We start from the raw sequence: 23,745 nt of genomic DNA on the forward strand, positions 1-23,745 counted from the left end.
TTTTAATTATTATATAAATGAACATGTTATAAATTTTTTAGTAATATAAAGTAATTGTATTAATTTTATGTATTTATCTTACACGTCTTTGATTTTTTATAAAAAAAATAAAAAATAAAAAGTCAAAGCTCTGACCCCAATTTTTTTCCATTCAACGTGCCAGCTTCAACGCATCACCTTCCTCATCTGGTTTTGTATTTATATCCCTACTCCGTCTTCTCTTCTTCCAAACGGCCAAAAATGGCATCTTGCATCCTCTTCCTTCTTCCCCTCATCTTCTTCTCCTCCCTTTCCTCCGCCGCCGGACCACACGCCCTCGTCGCCCCTCTCACCAAAGACTCCCGAACCCTTCAATACCTCACCCGCATCAACCAGCGCACTCCTTCCATCACCCTCACCCTCGCCGTCGACCTCGGCGGTCGCTACCTCTGGGTTGACTGCGACTCCAGCTATATCTCCTCCACCTACCGCCCCGCTCGCTGCCACTCCTCCCTCTGCTCCCTCGCCGGCTCAGACTCCTGCGGCGACTGCTTCTCCTCCCCGCGCCCCGGCTGCAACAACAACACCTGCGGCGTCTTCCCTGAAAACCCCTTCATCCGAACCAGCACCTCCGGCGAGCTCGCAGTCGACGCTCTCGCCCTCCGCTCCACGGACGGCTCCACTCCTTCCACCCCCGTCTCCGACCCCGCCTTCCTCTTCTCCTGCGCCCCCCGTTTTCTCACCCGCGGCCTGGCCGTCGGCGCAGTCGGCATCGCCGGTCTCGGCCGCACCCGCGTCGCACCTCCCACCCAACTCGCAGCAAAATTCAGCTTCCGCCGCCGCTTCGCTCTCTGCCTCCCTTCCACCCCGCGCGCCTCCGGCGCTCTCTTCTTCGGCCCCGGCCCCTATAACTTCCTCCCAGGCATCGACGCCTCTCAATCCCTCCTCTACACTCCTCTCCTCACCAACCCCGTCAGCACTGCTGGAACGTACAGCCCGGGGGAACCTTCCTACGAATATTTCATCGGCGTCACCGCCATCAAAGTCGGCGACACCGTGTTGCCGTTAAACAAGACGCTGCTGACCATCAATAAGAAGACCGGATACGGTGGAACGAAGATAAGCACGGCGGTGCCGTACACGACGCTCGAGACGAGCATATACAAGTCATTGACTTCGGCGTTTGCGGCGGCGCTGGCGAACGTGACGAGGGTGGCGGCGGTGTCCCCGTTCAAGCTCTGTTACGACGCGAAGGGTTTGGGGAGCACGAGGGTGGGCCCGGGGGTGCCGGCGGTGGACCTCGTGCTGCAAAGCGAGGCGGTGTTTTGGAGCATCTTCGGCGCGAATTCGATGGTGGAGGCGAGGGACGGAGTGCTCTGCTTCGCGTTTGTGGACGGAGGGAGGACGCCGAGAACGTCGATTGTGATCGGCGGGTTTCAGTTGGAGGACAATTTGGTGGAGTTCGATTTGGACTATTCGCGGGTTGGGTTTAGCGCCTCGTTGCTGTTCCGGCGGACCACTTGCTCCAACTTTAACTTTACCTCCATCGCCTGATGAATGGACGGATAATGGATTTATTTCTGATGCTTTTTTATTTAATAAAAATAAGCTGTGGTCCTTTTTTTTTTTTTTTTTTTAATAATAAGAATGTTATGTGAAATGGTGCGATTAATTTATTATATTTGAATTTTCTGTTGACAGTAATTTACCATTTTCTATTCATTTATTATATCTATCTTTTCATTAAAGAACAACAACAAATATTTATCACAGTATATGGGGTTGACTACATAATCTTTTTTCTCATTGTGTCTTATTAAGAATCGAATTATCATCTAAGGGTTTGTTTGTGATGGCTTTCTTACTGTTTTTTAAAACAATTTTTTAGTACCAAAATTAAATTTTTTTACTAAAAAGCTGCTTTAAAAAGCAGTAAGAAAGCCATCCCAAACGATTCCTAAATCTAATAAAGAAAATTCATTTATGATATTATCTAATTAAGTCTTATATCTCTCCACTCATTAAAGAAAAATAAATATAATAATAAAAGACTATTACTACTCTTTCATTCCTCAAATTTTGCCTCTTATGTCTGGACTTATCTCGTGGCATGATATAACATTACAGTTATTTGTACCATTATATGTTTCGTTGCCTTGAACCCTGCAAATAATCATAGTTGGAGAAATTATTCTGTGCAAACGTATCTCTATGTCAGGAGGCAAATCAGAGCGTGACACATCACCCGGTACAGAACGGGTACACAACTGCAGTGCACAGCAAGGAAGTGACATGTCACACTTTGATTTGCCTTCGGATGACATCTGGTGTTCGCATAGAATAATTCATTTTGTTCTCGATGTCCACGCAGTGCCACCATTTCTTGTATTCACAACTTAACTGATTACTCCACATTTCTCAGATCACTGGAACCATCGTGTAGTAAACAAAACATAGGAGACAACTTAGCGAGAAAGATAAGAATCATACCTCTCTTGTTTTACGCCTGCTACTTCTTTGATCTAACATGGAATACAAAAAAATGTATTATTTTCTAAGATCATTATATCTTTGATGGGATAAGAGTTCGACTTCTCTCACAAAAGAAAGATGCACACTTGAAGGCCCCAAGCAGCTAAAAAATGAAGATAACTTCTCCATAAAATTATTTCATTTCAAAATAAAAAATTATAAAATATTTCAACTCATATTTATAAGTATTATAAGACTCATAGGCAACTACTTTTTGAGGGAAATGGGGGATGGTTTGCCATTAATAAGAAAGAGTTTTAAACACCTATTTTTAATAAATCATCCTTGCCTAATCATATCATGGATTGTCATATAAGTTTCTCAATGAAAAATAAAATATAAATTACATTTATTAATACTATGGGTTCTTTATTAGGCTTTTGATCGGGCTCTTATAGTTTGATATTTTCTTTGATATTTTTCTTATGCTTTAGTATTAGTTTTTATGATTAGGCTTTTACTTTGATTTTCGTCCATATGATGCGCTACATTAACATGTGTAATAAATTGTTCAAAAATAAAAAAAAATAATAAATAAAAACAAGTTTGATAAATTTGATAAATATGATTATCAAATTTAATCAAACATTAATATCATAAGAAGTACAAAATCATTCACATTCATCTTGATCTACTCATGTTTCTTTAGAGGAGGAGCCCATGGCAGCTAATTTGATTCATTGGACGTTATGACCTATGGTCTTTTAACATTGGTTAATTGAGATTCCTGGTATCCTTGAGATGATAGAATCACGAGATTTTGATCGGGTCTAACTTTATTATACCCCACAAATACCTCTCATTAATTTAAATAAATCTCATAGTGTTAAACTTAAATTTAAAACTATCCTAAAATCTCATAGTGATATTGCTCGCACGCGAGTGGGAGGAGTGATTAATTATGAGGGCTAGCTTGTGCTCATAGAAAGTTTATACCCAAGATCTAAACAAACCCTAATATAAATACGAGGGGAAATTAGGTTAAAATAAAATTAATCTACCTCATGAAGAATGAAATCATAATTTAGACACTGGTGGTTTGTTGTATTTTTCTAAGCAAACATTGTGTAGGCTTCTAAGGAAAAAATTGTTAGTTATTTTCAACAATTTTTTTTGCAATAATGATGATTTTTATTTAAAAAAAAGCAATTATAATGATAGTATTTTATGAAGAATAAGCATCTTTGATATTTCCAATATTCTTTTTGTAATATATATGTTTTTATAGAACCATTCTAAATATATGTATTTACTTTATTTTGGTTTTATATATATATATATATATATATATAATGAGCAAATAAAGCACAAATAACATAACGAACATAGGCAAATGTGATAGAGATATGAACCTCCAACCATGGGGCTTGCCTCTTTCATTGATAGGCCACCCTAATCCATAACTTCAAGGAAATATATAGGGTTCATAAGTGAACCAATGTATTCGATGAATACGTCGAAGCCAACTCGATTAATATTTGTTCATTTTAGTAATTAAATAAATTTGAACTATTTTTAAGAAAATAAAGGCTAAATAAATAAAATTTAAAATATCCAACTTATTTAATTATATTCACGAACTAGTTTGTTTACGACAATTGTTGAGACAATAACAACAGCATAAAGCCTTTATCCCACTATGTAGGGTTGGCTACATGAATTATTTTTCTCCATTGTGTCTTGTTACAAGTCAAAATCTCATTTAAATATAATAAAAAAGGACATTTCTAATGTTTTATAACCAAGTCTTTTTAGGTCTATTTCCACCTCTCTTAACATAGGCCAAATATAATACATCTACTCTCCTAATCGGGTCAATAAAATGGCTGATGTTTAATGTGACCAAATCATCTAAGGAAACTCTCTCTAATCTAATATGCCACTGGAGCTGCTACAACCTTTTCACATATATGCTCATTTTATATTCTATCTCTAAGAATAAAGCAACTCATCCACCTAAGCATCCCGATCTCTGCAACACTTAACTTAGTTGTATTCTTCTCTTTTAAAGGCCATCATTTTGCGCTATATATATTGCAGGTCTCACCACCATATTATAAATTTTTTCTATACGTTTGAGGGGTCCTTCTCTATCACACAACAGGCCTGATGCATTTCTCCACTTCAACCATCCAACTTGAATTCTATTAATAATATCCCCATCTATTTCACTATCATTTTGAATAATAGACATGAGATATTTAAAACGTATACTCTTATTAATCACTTGATAACCCAAAGTTACAATCCCCTTATTAGATCTATTACTACTAAAATTATACTGTAAATATTCAATTTTAGATATACTCAAACAAAAGCCGTTAGACTCTAAGGTTGACCTTCATAATCCAGGTTTACCTTTAACCCCCTCTCTATTCTTATCCACAAGAAAAATATCATCAGTAAAAATCATTCATCATGGTACATCCTCCTGCAAAAATCTAATAAAAACATCCATGATTAAAGCAATAAGATAAGTTCTTAAAGTTAATCCTTGATATAATCCAACTAAAATAGGAAAATATTTCGTCCAACCTCCTTATATTTGAACACAAATAAGAGTTCATGCATATATATCCTTAATGATTTGAGTGTAAGCATTATTAACCATTTAACCCCTTTCTTTTCTAAAACTCTCCATAACACTTCTCTTAGAACTTTATCATAAGCTTTCTCAAAATCAATAAATATCATATGTAGATCCACTTTAATTGCCATATACTTCTCCATCAAACCACTCAATAAATGTATAGCTTCAATATTAAATCTACCTCACATGAATCCAAAATAATTTTGAGAAACATTAGTAACACATCATAACCTGTGCTCAATAACTCTCTCCAAAAATTTTAAAGTATGACACATTAACTTAATTCCGTTATAATTTGCACACTTTTGTGATTCATCTTTATTCTTAAAAGTAGGAATTAACACACTCATTCTCCACTCATCTGACATCTTTTTAGTCTTCAAAGTAATATTGAAAGGTTTCATAAGCAAACAATTTTTTTATCTCCTAAGCATTATCTTAAAGCCTCTATAACTTCAGTTTTACTTAAACGCCTCTATAACTTCAATTTTACTTATATGCTGATAAAAATAAAAATCTTATTTTCATTGAGGGTGATAAAGTCACTAAAGGCAATCATGTTCTCATAATCTTCATTGAAAATCTTATCAAAATATCTCATTCATATTTGTTGAATATCCTATTCTAATAATAACACTTTTGATCTTCATCCTTAATGCATTTCACTTGAATTTAATTCTTTTTTCTCATATCTTATTGTTTGGCTAACTTATACATACATCTTGCACCACCCTTCTTAGTATTTAATATATTATATAAATCATTAACAACTAAATTATTTACATCACATATTGCTTCTTAGACTTGTTAATGACCTCTTTATATCTTTCCTAATTTTTTGAGTATTTACATATAAATAAATTTTTATAACAAAACTTTTTTTTTAATCCTTTTTTTTTTTGCCCATTTTGATTGCACCACCAACAATTTTTTATTAGTAAGAGCTTTTTACTTTTGACACTCCAAACACATCTTTTGCAACATTCTTAATATTATTAACTATTTTTTTTCACATAACATTAATTAGTTTCCTCATGTACAGTCAGAATATTAAGATCTTAAATCTTACTCTTAATTTTTTTTATTGTTATAGTCCAAAAAATAACTTATTTGTAGTTTATGAAGACAATCAACCTATATCCACTATAAAGTCTATAGTGATAATATTTTTTGAATTATGATGGGATTTGTGAACTTAAAATTACTAGTAGTGTTGGTGGTTTTCATATCTATTGTGTTCCATCATTTGAGATAAATAAATAAATATTGTGTCAGTTTCAAGGAATTAGGCAAAAATTGACTAATTTTTCTTTAGAAAAAATTGTAAGATATTAGTAAGTAATTTTTTGTGCCAAAAAATTCGCCTCTAAATTTTTGTATATCGAGCAACCCAATGGCTAAGTTTGTTTTCATATAATATATGTTATTTAATTTTAGATATGCTAACTAAAATTTAATCGAATTGATAGTTAGTGGTGTTAATGCCAAAAAAATTACTAGAAAAATTAGTTATCAAAATTCTTTAGTGGCTTGTTTGGTAATTTGAATGAATCACATAAATTATTTAGAAAAATGTGGTTAGTGGTAGTTTAAAAACTAATTAGAAATATTTGTAGTGGTGATGCTATGCATTTTGAATAATTTTGATTAAAAATATTAATTTGAATGATTCATGGTCGCCTCCTATACATGTTGACCTAATTAAAAGTGTTGACGCTTAAGAATGTCAATATGACGGGTTCTTAAATGATGTGATTTACATGAGTTTCAGTTATAGACTAGAGGTTAATACATGGTCAATTAGGGCTTCATTGAGTTTGATCGTAGTTGACATGAGTTAAGAAGGGTCAATTACTTTTTATCGATGTCTCTTTCAAGCGATTTTGCATCATTTTAACGTCGCAAAGGGTTCATTGGCATGCCTATCAACTTATGTATGATTATAATTGAGTTTGAGAGAGTCAGTGAAGGCCTCTTTTTAAGTTTGGCTATTTTGTGTGATTTTAGAAATCCTAATAACTCATTTGAATGATGAGTTGGATTGGAGTGGAGGTCAAAAGTAAACACAAAAAATGAAGTCTCAACAAGCTTACGATCCAAGCCAATCTAAGCTTCAACTTGAACTTGTTTAATATACAAGCTCCAGTACAGGCTCGAGCTTGAACCCATGGCTCAATAAGCTCAACTTGTGAGCTCGTTAAAGGTTCGAACTTGAGTCACTTACACCCCTCATCGAGAGCATATACCAACTAATTGACATGTAAAATATTAATTCTTTAGAAGTTTACTTAATCTAACCGAATGGGCTATAACTCTATAATCACTCACTTAGAACCTCTTAATTATCTGTATTATTGTTTGACTCAATGCTAAACATGATGAACCCTATAAACCTATTGCAAGAGAAGGCTTGACACACCCAATTCTAAGTGCCTCACTACTTAGCTCAACCAAGAAATTTGATTTGCAACAAAATAGAGAGCAAGATTGGGGTTGTTAGTGCAATGGGAGGTAGACTACAAGTGGTGTAAGTCATTGTCACGACCCGACGCGACGGGGACGGCCTGGACGATATGTACAAAAAATCACCTGGAGCAAAACTGGGCAAATCTGGAGCAAAACTTACAACTGATCGTCCCAGGACGATCCAGATCGTCCTGGACGATCCTGGAGCAGATTTTTGATATTACAGTCATGACCCAAGTAGTTATCTTTTCATGAATTTAAAGATATATGTCACACTTTCCTATGAGTAATCCATCTTCTCTTGCAACTAAATATCATGAAACAAAAGGGAGTCATGTGTCCACCAACATTTGAACTATTTGGAATATAGGTAATAGACTCCATGATATGTACAAAAAAATCTAGGTAGTTTTGCTCTCATGTGCATAAGATATAAGATTTGGGGTGTAAACGAGTCGAGCTCATCTCAGTCTTGAGCTTAAGCTTAATTAATTAATTGAGTTTGAGCTCGAGCTTTCTTCTACGAGTTCTACCTAACTCGTTTATTTTGAAAGAGAGAAAATGCTTATGATTCAAGTAATTATTTAAATAAAATAATAAAAATGAGAAATTAGAAGAGAAGTATTTATCCAATAAAGATATTCCATTTAGACCCTCAGATATTTAAAGTCTTATATTCAAATATTTATATTTCTTAAATCTAATAATAATTTTCTTATCATTTTATTAATTATTTTCTTAAATTTTATGTGATTTAAAAATAAAAATATTATATAAATAAATATTAAACTTAAGTTATTGATATATAAATATATAGTAATCTATTTTTATTTATTTATTTATAATCCAAATATATAAGAAAGGGGCTTATCTATACTTCGTAGTGTCTCACTCTGGATTGCTCCTCACTCTGTCCCGCGTCGCTCTTCTTCTCCAGCCATTAGAGATGCAGACGATCCTCGCAGCGATGGCCGCGCACACCGTGCTATCAGCGGCTCCGCCGTACGCCTCCCTCCCTCCTCCTCCTCCTCCAGCCTCCTCTGCAAGCCTATTCCTTTCGACCTTCGTCGTGGAGTACCCCCTCCGGATCTCCCTTCTCCAGTCTTCAAACCCAGCAGCCGTACCCAAGCCCCTTGCTGTAGCCGCCGCCCCCTCGACCAAGAAGGCAGTTGCCGTGCTCAAGGGAAGTTCTCAGGTCGAAGGCATTGTCACCCTCCTCCAGGAAAACGACGGTCTAATTCCTTAACGCTCTTTCTTATCTCTCTCTTTACAATGCATAGTTTGGAGAAAATCGCTTCTTCCTCTTGGTTTAATTTTATATATGATTTAGTCTTGTTGCGGGCTAGAATATATGTGGCGATAGAGTTTAAATTCTACGTTTTAAATATTCAGCTCACACATATAGAACACAATATTTTTTATGTGAAAAATCTTGGAAAGTGGAAAAATCATGGGGCCTAGCCCAGTTGAAAAGATTTCACTAGAATTTGAATTGAGTACATTGGGCTGACTCGTCCTTGAGGGTGATCAAATTACAAATGTCAGTCGTATGATTGAAGTTTAGTGTCAAATCTAGCATCACTTGGAATTCCGGGCCTCAGGCGGTGGTCAGGCAGAAGTCTGGGTCTCAGGTGGTGGTCTGGTGGAGCTCAGGACCTCAAGTCGAGGTCTGGCGGAGGTGAGGGCCTTAAGTGGTAGTCTAACGGAGGTAAGGGCCTCAAGTGGTGGTCCGGCGGAGCTCAGGGCCTTAAGTGGAGGTCTGGTGGAGGTGAGGGCCTCAAGTAGTTGTCCGGCGAAGCTCAGGGCCTCAATTGGAGGTTTGGTGGAGGTGAGGGTCAAAAGTGGTGGTAGGCGGAGGTGAGGGCCTCAAGTGGTGGTCCAGCGGAGCTCAAGGCCTCAAGTGGTGGTCCGACAGAGGTGAGAGCCTTAAGTGGTGGTCCGACGAAGGTGAGGGACTCAAGTGGTGATCCGGCGAAGGTGAGGGCCCAGTTGGTGGTCCGACGAAGGCGAGGGTCTCAAGTGGTGGTCTGACAAAGTTCAGGGCCTCAAGTGGTGGTCCGGTGGAGGTAAGGGCCTCAAGTGGTAGTCCGACAAAGGTGAGGGCCTCAGGTGGTGGTCCGACAAAGGTGAGGGCCTCAAGTCGTGGTCCGACGAAGGTGAGTGGCTCAAGTAGTGGTTCGACGACGGTGAGGCCTCAAGTGGTGGTCTGGCGGAGCAACGACGTCAGACAGTGGTCGAGGAGGAGCTTCTTCTTTCTCTTCTCTTATTCTCTTATTGCTTGGGTCCTTCTCTCCCCTCTTAAGGGAAATTAGAGGCTATTTATAATTTTCTGAGAGTGACATGACGTGTAAATAGGGGGAGGATCAAGGGTAAATGTGGAGTGGTTTGGATTGACGGCCGATATTGAATCCCTTGCTCGTAGACCGTTCGTCAGACATTTGAAGGTCTTAATGATATCGGACTTCCACGATCTTGGGCTCGTTGGATTCCTCTAGTCGACCCACTCGATTCGACTATAAGTATGTCACATTTGGAAACTATTTGGTAATTCAAATTGTGGTTTGAACCTTCCAATAGTGCTTCTGGTCCTTGATTTTAACCCATTTGGGCTCGGATTGAGTCGAATTTGGTGTCATTGGGTTCATATTTCCATGACGCTCAGTTTGACTATAAGTTTGTTGAAATCAAAGTTCACATGATCCCAGATTTAATTTTTGAAGTTACCAACTTGATTTTTGCTTTGAGATTCGTGCCTGATCAAGATAATTTTTTGATGATATATCAAGTCTGAACGAGAATAATGGGCAATAGGAATTGAGTTGTTGTTTGATTTTATGGACGATGCTTCAATCAGCTCATTCATAGTGTTCGGGAAGAAAATTCTATAATTATTTTTTTTTAATTTTTATTCATTTTCATTTCCGAGTGTCATTTATGAAGTGAATTTAATCTCCCAAAAATAATCCTAATTATACCTAAATCTAGGATTTACAATAATAAAATTACATGGATGTGGAGTACTCGTATTTTTAGATGCATCTTGTAGTATAATATCTATAGGTATTTAGATGAATGATAATGGAAATAATTCTAGAAATAGATTTGCATCTCTTATAAGTGGGTTTGTTTGACAATCCCAATGCTTGATAAATCTTTCAATGCAAATATATCATATATAATGAAAATAATAATAGAGAATATGTTAGGAGGTAAAGTTAAAAAAAAATAATGTAGTAAGCCAAAGGATCATACATATCATGTAGAATTTGATGGATTCATAGCTAGAGAATTGAGTTTAAGTTAATCCATTATATTTTTCAAATGAATATTTTGAAAAATAGTTTCAATAATGCTATCACTATTGTATCAACTCAATTATGAGCATATCTAGTGTAATGGGAGGCTTATAAAGTTTAGACTGACTTGATACTTTCAGCTTTATACTCACTTATGCCATAGGGTATAGGTAACCCACTTAGAAGTTCTAAGAGGATAGCTGTATATGAGTCTTAATAGGAAGAGATGCAACAAAAGCTTATTAACATGGATACCGAAGTCAGAAAAGTTCAAACTTATCAGGATATATAATTAAGTTTGATGAGGTAGAAGTTTAGCCTCACTAATTTTATTGAAGATTTATATTTTCTGTCTTTTGGGGATGTTATAAGTCATAAAAAAATTGTCTTATCAATTTCTTAAGATTATTGATCTTCCATCCCGATTGAACTTATCAGTAATCTTTTTATCAATAATCTTTTAAATTTTATCATTCATACTAAGTTTGAACTCTTTTGGACTCCTTCCATCAAACATATAAGTATAGTTCTTAATAAGGAGGGAACTATCTTATGGCTATGGGTTTTTGGCTCTCTTTGATAGTATTTAAATTTTAAATTTTAAAATTTCTTTCATTTCTGCCCATATTAGAGTTTTTCTTGGAAAGTTTATGCTCTTTTTCTTTAAAGTCATTCCACTATATTTTGGAGATCCTTAGCATTTTTAGTTCTGTAATACTAGTTCTTTGATAGTCATCCATATTTTGCCAATAAAAAAATAAAAAAAAAACATTTGATTGTTTGAGTGAATCTAAAAATTATTTATGTTCAGCAAGCCATTAAATGTAGTTTCAAATTTTATCTTATTGTGGGGGTATTTTAGTGATGTAAAAGGATGCATGATTGCAAATATATAGTATGCAGTGAAGTGTTTTTAAAAAATTGAAAATGATAAGATAGAAAGGTTAAAAAAACTTGATGATTTGAATAAGGAGAAATATATAGAGAAGTACATAGAGAGTACTTTTCTCTCTATATTGAGAAATTTGATGGAGAATTATAGAGAGAATTACGAGAATCTACATTGATATTTATTAATTTAGAGAAAATATATGATAAAGCCCCAACTCCCATGAGAAGTGCTCTGGAGAGTTCTAGATAGACAGGGTTTAATAATATTTATATTCAAGTTATTAAGGATGTGTATGCAGAAGTTATTACTTGTATTCAAACACAAGGTAGTTTGACCAAGTATTTTCCTATTTTAGTTGGATTACATCAAGGATCAGCTTTAAGCCCATATCTTTTTCCTTTAGTCATGGATGTTCTTAGTAGAGATTTGCAAGAGGATGTACCTTGGTGTATGTTTTTTGCTGATGATATTCTTTTTTTTGATAAGACTAGATAGGGAGTTGAAGGAAAACTTGAATTATGGAGGTCAACCTTAAAGTCTAAAGATTTTCGTTTGAGTACATCTAAAAGAAAATACATGGAGTGAAATTTTAGTAGTTATAAATCTAGTGGGAGATTGTGATTTTGAGCGATTAAGTCATTAAAAAGAATACACGTTTTAGATATCTCAGGTCTATTGTTCAAATGATGGTGAAATTGATGGGATATTATTAGTAGAATTCAAATTGGATGATTAAAGTGGCGGAATTAATTGGGTTTGTTGTGTGATAGAATAGTACCCCTCAAACTTAAAGGGAAAATTCTGTAAGATGGTGGTAAGAACTGTAATGCTTTATGGCATAGAATGTTGGCCATTAAAAAATAAGCATAAATTTAAGCTAAATGTTGCAGAGATGAGGATGCGCAGATGTATGAGTGGCTTTACTCTTAGAGACAGAATGCGAAATTAGTATATACGTGAAAAGATTGGAGTAGCTCCAGTGGCAAATAAGATTAGAGAGAGTTGTATTAGATGGTTTGGTCACATAAAACACCGACCTTTCGATGAACTGGTTAGGAGAGTAGATGTATTAGATCTGATTTATATTAAGAAATGTAGAGGCAGACCTAAAAAGACTTGGTTAAAAAGCATTATAAATGATTTTTTTAATTAGATTTAAATAAGAATTTGACTCTTAATTTGATATAATGGAGAAAAAAGATTCATGTAGCTGACCACACGTAGTGGGATAAAGTCTTTTGTTGTTGTTGTTGGAAGGCTAAGGATTATGACGATTAGTTTTAGCATTTTAGGGGAGATTTTTGGTTAGAACGTTCTTACAATGGATGGTCAAGTTTTATTAGATCAAATAGAATGAGGACCTCCATATGAAAAGTTTGGAATGCTAGCAAATAAATAAAAGTATTTTCATGGTCAATTGGATGTGCGGTTAGGAAGTAATGAATTTTTTATGTGGAGTAGTCTACAAACTTGAAGATCATAGAGTTCAGCTATCTCCTGATTGAGTTGAACTCATGATATGCCTGGTGATTAAAGTTTCCTTATACATTTTGAGAATCTTGTTTGTTATATATACCTTAATGATGGAAGAGAGTTTTTTATATATGTCAGAGAGCGCTTCATGACTCATATTAAGTCATTTCATTTAGAATGTGGAAGGTAGCATTCATGGTCAGGGTGGTAGGTAATTCCAGCACTTGACTCTATTAGTTCCAGATCCTGATTAATGCCCTACTTTTATCAATTGATGTAATTTTCTCTGGTAGAGAGTGTTAAAGCACAAACAAGAAAGTACATTTCTTGACACGTGTAAAGGCTAAAGCTAATATGATCCTAAGGCTTTGTGTATAAATACAAGACTGTACATCCCTTTTCATCATTAAGTCTTAATAAAACAATTTCATTCCTTTTCCAGATTTTCTGTTTTTTTTTCCTCTGCTTGCTTCACCGCCTATGCAGTTTATCATGGTATCAGAGCAAAGGTCAGAAATCTGAATCTTTTTTTTTTCTCTTTCCTTCTTCCTCCCTCTCTGCTCTTTCTGTCTTCTAGTTCTTTCTTCAACGCCCATGGAAGCCTCATCAACCTCTCAACCCACCATACAATCCAACCCACAAACACCCGCCCCTATCATTCGACCTCAACTCAAATTCCTTATAAGCAACATCAAGAATCTTGTCCCAACCCTTCTCACCTCAGATAATTACCCAATCTGGCGGTCCCAAGTTGAGAAGATCTTCAATGCAAATAGTTTCAAAGGTTTTCTTGATGCTTAAACATCTTGTCCACCAAACTCCATCACTCCAGACGGCACAACCGCTCCATCACCGCAAGAATCTTGGACCTTAATAGATCAACACCTCTCCGCCGCGCTTTTTTCTACCATTACTCCGTCCATCCTCCCCTATGTCCTGTCCGCATCTTGCTGCCACGAAATCTGGACAACTCTAGCCCATCGTCTTTAATCTACCACTCGCTCTTGCCTCATCCAGTTAAAAAATGAGCTCCATCACCTGCCCAAAGGAGACAAACACATGTCTCACTATCTTCTTTAGGTTAAAGCAAAAGTCGACGCTATAACAACCACTGGCAGCACGATCGAGTCCGAAGACATTATACTTTATACACTTAACGGACTTCCCTCCTCATACTAATCATTCAAGACGGCTATACGCACAAATCTTCAGCCATTGAATCTTGATGATTTCTACAGCCTCCTCTACAGCGAAGAGCAAAACATCTTACAAGATGCCTCCCAAGATCTTCAGGCTTTAAGCCTCACCGAAAAAACTTTAGCTCTCACTGTCTCACGCAGAAGTGGATGTGGCCGATCTTACATAAACCGCGGCACCCGTGGACAACGTTCCCCGCAGCAACCTGGTCGTGGTGATCACTCAACTAACCGCAATGTCACGTGTCAGATCTGCAACAAATATGGTCATTCAGCCATTCACTGCTGGTATCGCACAGATCCAGCATATACCGAAGCCACACAAACGTCAGCCCTGTTCAGCCCATCGGAGACTCCACGCCAGAATGACTAGTTTCTGGACAGTGGTGCCTCAGTTCACCTAACGACTGATGCAACTCAACTCAACAACTCCGAACCGTACACAGGCTCCTCCCAAGTCGATCACTCTTGGTAATGGTCAATAGCTCCCGATACAAAATACAGGTAACGGTATACTTCCTACTCCATCAGGTACTCTCTACCTTCACAAGATTCACCATGTACCAAATCTTGCATTCAATTTAATTTCAGTTCACAAATTAGCTCTTGACAATAACTGTATTATTTCGTTTTCTCCATACGATCAAATAAAGGATTTGACGACCAATCGTCTTCTTCTTCAAGGCACATGCCATAACGGCCTCTACATTATCCCTCACAACACATCAACCTCCAAACTTGCACTTCTCTCGATTCAAGCCATCCCTGATCTATAACACCATCGCCTAGGCCACCCCGCCTTCTCCACCGTTCACTATTAAGCTCGATCTCAACCCAGCATATGTACTGACTCTTTTAATAGTTTTTGTAATACTTGTCACATTGCCAAGAGCAAACGTCTTTCTTTCCTACCCTCTACGACTACTACCTCTGCACCATTTGAACTTGCACATTCCGATGTATGGGGTCCGTCCCCGCATACATCTATGCAAGGATATCGTTACTTTGTCACTTTTATTGATGATTTTACTAAATACACTTGGGCTTATCCGCTAACTAACAAATTTGATGTAACGAACTCCTTTATTAATTTTCACAAGTTTATCAACTGCCAATTTCATCGAAACATTCGCACAATTCGGACTGACGGCGGAGGTGAATACCTCAATAACATATTTAAATCTTATTGTACTCACCGGGGAATTCGTCACCAATATACCTGTCCTTACACACCGGCACAAAACGGAGTCGCCGAACGCAAAAATAGACATCTTATTGAAACCATTCGTAGCCTTCTTTTTCATTCTCATGCTCCGTATTCACTATGGGCAGATGCTCTCCACACTGCCATCTACCTAATCAATCGGCTTCCCACTGCCACACTAAGCAATAGCACACCTTACTACTATCTCTAGAATAAACAGCCAACTTATATGCATCTTCGCATATTTGGGTGTTTGTGTTACCCATGGCTCAAACCATATTCTCAATCAAAACTATCACCCCTATCCACCCCTTGTGCCTTTATCGGCTACGCCAAAGAACAAAAAGGATACCGCTGCCTCGATTTATCTACCAATCGTATATATGTTTCTCGCCATGTTGTATTCAATGAGCGCATTTTCCCTTACGCACAGTCTCCTGTCACTACTTCTACACATAACACACATGAATCTTTACATCACCTTCCTCCCTTACTGCTTGTTCCTACATCCATGAATTCCACTTCCCCACGTCAACACAACAGTCAGCAACACAAAACTCCTCCACATCAACATACTATTCCACAACCCAGCCCTTCAAATGTCTTAAACACTCCCTCAGCTTCGGCTTCACCCACCTCCACAAACATCACTCAAAATCCATTAGTCACAGCTACTACTCCTCATACCCGACCTCAACATCACATGGTGACCAGACTGAAAACAGGCAATTTAAAGCCTAAGCAAATCTTTGATCTTACACATCAAACTCGCACATCGGATCCCACCACTTATGCCCAGGCATCCAAATTCGAACACTGGAGAACCTTGTCTCAAGAATTTCAGGCCTTACAATCTCAGGGCACTTAGGAGCTCGTCCCCGCAAACTCAACTTCAAACCCGCTCGGCTGCAAGTGGACATACCGCACCAAATATAACTCAGATGGAACCATTGCTAGACACAAAGCCCGTCTCGTTGCATTAGGATATAATCAAGAATTCAGATTAAATTACACTGAAACGTTTAGCCCCGTAGCAAAAATTTCAACATTAAGCGTTCTTTTACTTCTTGCTCTAAATCAAAACTGGAATATCTGCCAATTAGACGTCTCAAATGTTTTTTTATATGGCAAGCTTATTGACATTGTTTACATGAAGCAACCTCCTGGCTATCTAGACACAAACTACCCCAATCACATCTGTAAACTCAATAAGGCTCTTTACAGACTCAAACAGGCCCCTCGACAGTGGTTCGAAACACTCACAGGTTTTCTACATGAACAAGGCTTCACTACTAGTAATTCGGATCCATCTCTCTTGATTTATCGCAAAAACGATCATAACATATATATTATTCTGATAGGAAATAACCAGGAAACCATAGACAAGCTGCTTCACGCTCTACACAAAAGGTTTAACATGCGGAATCTTGGCAGTCTAATGCATTTCCTAGGCATCTCCACTGATCGGACCGAGACAGGCCTTCATCTACACTAACAGCAGTACGCAGAAACAATTCTCCAAAGGGCTGGCATGCTCAACAGCAAGCCAGTATCAACACTATCCCAACTCAAGACCAGCACTTCAACTACTTCAACACCATTTTCCAACCCCAAACTCTGCCGTCAACTTGTTGGAGCCCTCCAGTACCTCACCCTTACTCGCCCCTACATCACATACTGTTAATAAAGCATGCCAACACATGCATCAACCTACATAACTTCACTTTGAGTCACTCAAACGCATTCTATGGTACATTCGTGGATCTCCCGCTACGGAATTTCTCTCAATCCTACCACCACCTTCACCATTAGAGCTTACACCGACGTTGACTGGGCTGGAGACCAATCTGACCGGAACTCTACTATAGGCTACTGTATTTTCATAGGATCTACATTGATCTCTTGGAGTGCAAAGAAGCAGACAACTGTTGCCCGATCATCAACGGAGGCGGAATACCGTGCTGTCGCCTCCACCGCAACAGAAATCATTTGGCTCCGCCGACTACTACATGAGCTCGATTGTACCCAGCATCAACCAACCACACTATATTGCGATAACACGTCCGCTATTGCCCTCGCCAACAATCCAGTCTATCATGCCCGGACTAAGCACATAGACATTGATTGTCATTTCATTAGAGAATGTATAAAAAATAAAACTATTCAGCTTCATCATATTGCATCAAAGGATCAATTGGCCGATCTCTTCATCAAAGCTTTAACAATCTCCAGATTTCAATTTCTTCTTCCCAAACTGATGACAACGGGAACTGATCGACAACCCGTTGTCATCAATTTGCAGGGGCATGTTAAAGCACAAATAAGAAAGTACATTTCTTGACACGTGTAAAGGCTAAAGCTAATATGATCCTAAGGCTTTGTCTATAAATACAGGACTGTACTTCCCTTTTCATCATTAAGTCTTAATAAAACAATTTCATTCCTTTTCCAGCTTTTCTGTTTTTTTTCCTCTGCTTGCTTCACCGCCTATGCAGTTTATCAGAGAGAACTTTTAATCGACATTTTCTAGAACGCAAAATTTAGTTCACTGAACTTGTTATTCATGATCTTCTCATCCTCAAACTTAGATCGAAAAGCTTTCTTAATTACATTTCTAATACTGATTGTTAGAATAGATAATAATGGCGAGCAATAGCATGTGAGGAATGTTATTGTAGTGACAATCACAAACATATTTAAATTTACATGGTTTGATGAAATCTACCTACATTTACAATCTAACAAAGATAAAAAATTTAATTAAGCTTTAAGAGAATTATATGGTGATATTTTCTTACAATGTAGGAGATGAATCAAAGTTAATGCTTTATAAGACAATACATAAAGACCTTCTATAGTAATGATGAAATTGAGCAAAACAAAGAGGAGAAAATTTCACAACTACATGTTGTAGGAACCGAGTGAAGCTCTGAGCTCCCTCTTGGTGATGATGCCAAAATCTTTTCCTATAATATACCGCTTGATTCTTTTTTATTAGAAATCGACCTCTACTGTGGCAGTAGGAGGTCGAATTCACACTACAGTGCTTAAACAGAAACAATCAGATCCCCATCTCCCTTCCTCTATGTCTTGGTTTTCCATTTAACTAGTTCCTCGCTTTCTTCTGTTGTGAGGTGCCTTTTATATAGAATGCTTGGGAGGTCACCCAGGGTTGTATTTATAGATGAGATAATATATAAGTATAAAAACTCTCCTAACCCCCACACTTAAGATTTCAGATGATCTGAAATATCTCCAAAAAAAAAAAAAGATTCTCTCAAAAAATTTCTCTAAAAAGTAATTTTAAACAAATCTTAATATTGGATTTACAATAATGAGGAAATTGCATGCCATATTAGGAAAGAATTGATTACCATAACAATCTTTTTATTGAGGTTGAATAAACGGGAGATCAATGTTGAGTCTGATATATCAATATTTATAAATAATTTCAACCCAAAAGTTTAAGCTTGTGGGTGAGGTCCAACAATATAGTGTTACTATACAAATTTTTTTAACTATATGATATGAGATTAAATCAAAAGCTTTCACATGTTGTAGTAATATTCCCTCACCTGAAAGCTCTTCATATCTATCCACTCCCCTAAAATGGAAGCTTTTATCATTTATCACTTACTAAGAACCCACTTAATCATGTGATGGTGTTGTGGGAGCCACCCATTTTTGAACTTACATTATTAGGAGATCAAGACCATTTGTGAACTTTGTGTCTCTAATTATATTCTTATTCTCAAGAGTAACATCATTATCTCTTTATCTAGTGCCATGCTCCATGATTCATACCATGGATAGCCCACCATCAATCTTCATAAATACTTTTGTAATGCCCCATAATCTAATTTGGAAGAATTCTTTTTTCTTTTTAATAAATAACATCATAGCTATCTAACTTTATTTATAAGAAATAAATAACGGAAATAAATTATAGAATTCAAAACATTTATATGTACATCTGTATTCATTTTCAATACATTGCAGCAAATAAAATATAATTGAGTTTAATTTCAACATGTCCTGATGGTTGGCAACAAAAAAAAATATCTTGAGCAAAAATTTATATTTTAAAAAATTTACTAAATTACTAGATATTGTATAAAACAACATTATGAAATTTTTTTTGAACAAAAGCACTATTTTTAGATGTTAAAATAATTTTGTGTGTAGGTAAAAAATTGATGCCTTTTCAAAATTAACCGATGAAAATATCAAATAAATACTAAAAACTTGCATAATCTCAAACTCTATGACATATAAAAAGTTACGTGGTAAAAGTTTTATCAATACAAAATTATCCTCGTTTTTCCGTAACAAAAACACAAATTTGGTCAAAAAAATATAAAAAATACAAAATTCTTGAAATCATAAATATGGTAATGATTCCTTATAGCGAGATGAGTAAATCTTTCAACTGGGCCGACTAACGAAAATCACTCCAAGACCTCCAAATCTAAGGATTTCTTTTATCTCTTAAAATTTTCTCATTTCTGTGCTACCGAAAATGAGAAGGGATGAGGATTTAAAACATTTTAGTGACTTTGGATATTTTTATTAAAATAATAATTTAAATTTTATTTCTGCTATTTATTTTTGATAAATGAAGTTAGATAGCTCTGGTGTTGTTTATTAAAAAAATAGAAGAATTCTTCCAAAATATATTTTGGGGCATCACAACTCCTCACAAGAAAAGATAATGAAGATACTTTGCCCAAAACTACTACTATCTTGACGCATGGGTTTTGTTCAAATTTTTTGATTCCATTCAGCCGTTTCCATATTTTTGTGATTAGAAGTTTTTATACATATTCTGTTATTTTCAAGCTACCTCCAACTCATCTCTTACTGTCTTTTAGGGAGCCCCACAACAGTGAAGGTTCGTGTGAGTGGACTAACCCCCGGACCTCATGGCTTCCACGTTGTAAGAGCTTCAAAGCATTTTTCTTAATCTTTCTTCCATTAGTTCATTTAGATTATTTGCTAATGTAATAAACATTTCTGAATTTTTTCATGCAGCATGATTATGGTGATATTACAAATGGATGCATTTCCACAGGTGGAACCAACAAACTCTTAAACTTATTTTTTTTTTAAAAATATAAATAGTTTATATCTATTATTGCAAATTCATAATCTACCCAGAAATTTTTTGGATTTCATTTGCTTTCCTTCTATTCAAACAAAGCCTTGATTATCTGCTGCTAGTCTAATACAGAATTTAATCTTGAAAAATCTCAAAATAGTCCCCATACTATTCATGTATAGCCAATTTAGTTCCAAAGTATCACTTTGCTTCAATTTAATCCCTTGACTATACAAAATTGATCCAAAATAGTCCCTCACAACGATATAAAATTGATTCTAACTTAATCCCTAAACTTTACAAAATTGATCACAATTTAGTACTATTGTAAAGATATCATTTTAGATCAATTTTGTATAATCAATGGACTAAATTGGAGCAAAATTATATTCTAGGACTAATATGACCATATACAAATAGTCAGAGGACTATTTTGAAATTTAACCCGAATTTAATCAGTAGCTAAGGTGCACATTTCGAGCTTCACAATCCAGACTGCTTTCATGATTCTTGAGAGAGAAAATGGAGATACACCATGCAACTGTGTTTCTTGTGCTTGGAATGAAATTAAATATTTGAACTATAGAAGTAGAAACATTTCCTTATCTTTACATGATACTTCTGGAACTAAACCTTTATTAATAATGATCTTCAACAAAGGACTAACCTATCCTATCTTTTTTTCTTTCTAAGGTTCACATTTTAACCCTAATAAGATGACACATGGTGCTCCTAAGGACAATATTCGCCATGCGGGTGATCTAGGAAACATATTTGCCAACTCTGATGGTATGATCTTTGAAATCCTCAGAATTTCTTCTTTGATTATCACACAAAAGAAATTTATCTTGTTCTTGTTTGTGAATATAGGAGTGGCTGAGGCGACAATTGTGGATGCACAGGTTAAGCTTGTAACCTGAATTTTATCTTTAGCATCTTTCCTTGCCTAGCATTTAATTAATTAGAATTAACATTTAGAAAATTCTTCTTTTTGTTTTCCTTACCCACTGTTGCTTGGCTTGATTGGTGGGCGAGTACGGTTGGGATCCCCCCAACCTGTGCTCGATTACCCTTGAGCGGCAGCACCTCTTAAGTGGGGCCTAATCAAGTGCGGACCAGGAGGTTTCTGGGGTGGGTGTCTCTTCTAAGTCACCCGAGGATTAATTACGCTGTCAAGCGCCCTTTCGGGTGTGATAGTGGGTGGATATCCCGTTCCAAAAAAAAAAAAATTTCTTTTTTGCAATATCCAATATCTGAATCTAGGATTCTGGTTATTCTTTCCTTTATAATAAATTGTATGACATGTTTTATTAACACGTTCAGATTCCATTGAGTGGGCCTACTGCAGTCATTGGAAGATCCTTTGTAGTTCATGAGCTTGAAGATGATCTAGGAAAAGGTGAGTATTAAATTAAGTTGGAATTTTTTTTAATTGATTAACCGTATTGTACTTTCATGTTAAAGCTAACCCTAGTCCCTATAATTTTTGAGAAATTATTCTGTGCAGAGTCTGGATGAGAAGAACTATCCGGATTGTGAAACAGTGTGTACACTGATTTTGTACACACTATGTACAAAATGTGTACACTTAATGTCCGGACTGTTCTTCCCGTCCGGACTCCACACATAATAATTTCTCATAATTTTGAGATCCTTTCTCGTCAAAATTTCATCAGAATATCTTGATCAAACTATTTTTCATTAAAATATAAGCTTCACTAATATATCAGAATCAATCAAACTCTTCTTGAATGACCTTCCTTTTTTGGTTTTTCTCCAAACTTTCCAACATATTGCCATTAGGAGGGAAAGAGCTTAGTCTAAGCACTGGCAATGCAGGAGGAAGATTGGCATGTGGTGAACCTTTGACTTATCATTTTACCTCAATTATTCACAGTGGCATAATATGCATAGTTTCCCTGTTTAAGCTTGATGTTTTCTGTGCAGGTGTTGTTGGCTTAACTCCACCTTAGTCATTCTATCTCTTAAGCTTCGTTTGGAATCGCTTTCATGAAGCAGTTTTTTAGTAAAAAAAAATTTGAATTTGAAAATTTTGTACTAAAAAGCTGCTTTGTAAAGCAGAAAGAAAGCTATTCCAATTTCCAAACAATACCTTGAGCTAATAAATTTCTTTCACTACTTGGAAGCAATTTATCAGATCTAAATGTTACTCAGCATTTTCTGCTATGTATAGTGATTTGAGATTTTTTTTTTTTAATCTAGAATTTGTGGAGGCTGTTTCCTATTGCTACAATATAGTTAATGTAATTTCTTTATTTATATGAATCTCCTGCCTCTTAAGGTTGTTAGCAAGCAAATCCCATAGTCATTATACTCCTGAGCCATGCTTATATGTTTCTTCTAGAGATGGAGTCATTTAGGCTTCGTTTGAGGCAGTCTTTTTAGTGCTTTCTAAAGCATCTTTTTAGTATAAAATTTTTTTAAACTCTAAATTATGTAACGCATAGTCATAGGCATTCAAAATAGGATGAAACTATTTCAAAAATAGAGTTGAATTGAACGGGTTTGATGAATTGGATCGACACTCCTCTCCATCTTGTTGATGCATGATTGTGCCGTATAAGTCTCGATGCGGGAGCTATAGTGCATATGCAAGCGATCGAGCGAGCAAGCGAGCGTATGTGCGATCGAGCGAGCAAGCGAGCGTATGTGTGTGTGAGAGAGAGATAATTATGTAACTTATATCATATGTATCTATGTTATATTGTGTTTGTATACTCTAATTCATATGGATTCATAGATGTTTTAGCTTAAAATCTGAAATTATTTTATGGAAATAGCATTGAAGAGTCTATCCAATGGCTTTATTCTCTTAAGTTTTCATCTCTCTCTAGCTATATTTTGATGGTTGCCATTATTAAATTTTCAATGATATTTCGTAAGAAAAACTACAGAAAAATCATTCACCGACAGATTTTGTCAGGGAAATTGCTACTTTTTCGGCAGATTTGTAAGTTTCCGCCAGAAAAATTTTTGCCCGAAAAAATCACATGGGAAA

At 36.3% G+C, this 23,745-nt stretch overlaps 2 protein-coding genes and 1 long non-coding RNA gene across 4 annotated transcripts; all 3 read left to right on the forward strand.

The window, feature by feature from the left end:
• Nucleotides 1-240: 240 nt before the first annotated feature.
• LOC110092953 (gamma conglutin 1-like) lies at nucleotides 241-1,669 on the forward strand. Its single transcript, XM_020817673.2, has one exon. It carries the CDS (start codon nucleotides 241-243, stop codon nucleotides 1,531-1,533), a length of 1,293 nt encoding a protein of 430 aa, XP_020673332.1. The 3' UTR covers nucleotides 1,534-1,669.
• Nucleotides 1,670-8,434: 6,765 nt separating this feature from the next.
• LOC110092828 (superoxide dismutase [Cu-Zn], chloroplastic-like) lies at nucleotides 8,435-23,044 on the forward strand. Of its 2 annotated transcripts, none has more exons than XM_028699098.1 (8): nucleotides 8,435-8,799; nucleotides 20,500-20,564; nucleotides 20,660-20,699; nucleotides 21,420-21,515; nucleotides 21,597-21,628; nucleotides 22,050-22,125; nucleotides 22,530-22,583; nucleotides 22,950-23,044. In XM_028699098.1, the coding sequence occupies exons 1-8, from the start codon at nucleotides 8,514-8,516 to the stop codon at nucleotides 23,009-23,011; spliced, it is 711 nt and encodes a 236-aa protein (XP_028554931.1). In that variant the 5' UTR covers nucleotides 8,435-8,513; the 3' UTR covers nucleotides 23,012-23,044. The 2 variants fall into 2 exon arrangements, with proteins under 2 accessions (XP_028554931.1, XP_020673175.1); XM_020817516.2 differs by having other exon boundaries at nucleotides 8,436-8,799; nucleotides 22,674-23,012.
• LOC114580702 lies at nucleotides 12,885-18,079 on the forward strand. Its single transcript, XR_003702262.1, has 2 exons — nucleotides 12,885-16,893; nucleotides 16,990-18,079. It is a non-coding gene; the product is annotated as an uncharacterized LOC114580702 (long non-coding RNA).
• Nucleotides 23,045-23,745: the final 701 nt, after the last annotated feature.

The sequence above is a fragment of the Dendrobium catenatum genome, unplaced genomic scaffold (genome assembly GCF_001605985.2).
Source record: "Dendrobium catenatum unplaced genomic scaffold, ASM160598v2 fragScaff_scaffold_1220, whole genome shotgun sequence".
Classification (NCBI taxonomy): domain Eukaryota; kingdom Viridiplantae; phylum Streptophyta; class Magnoliopsida; order Asparagales; family Orchidaceae; genus Dendrobium; species Dendrobium catenatum.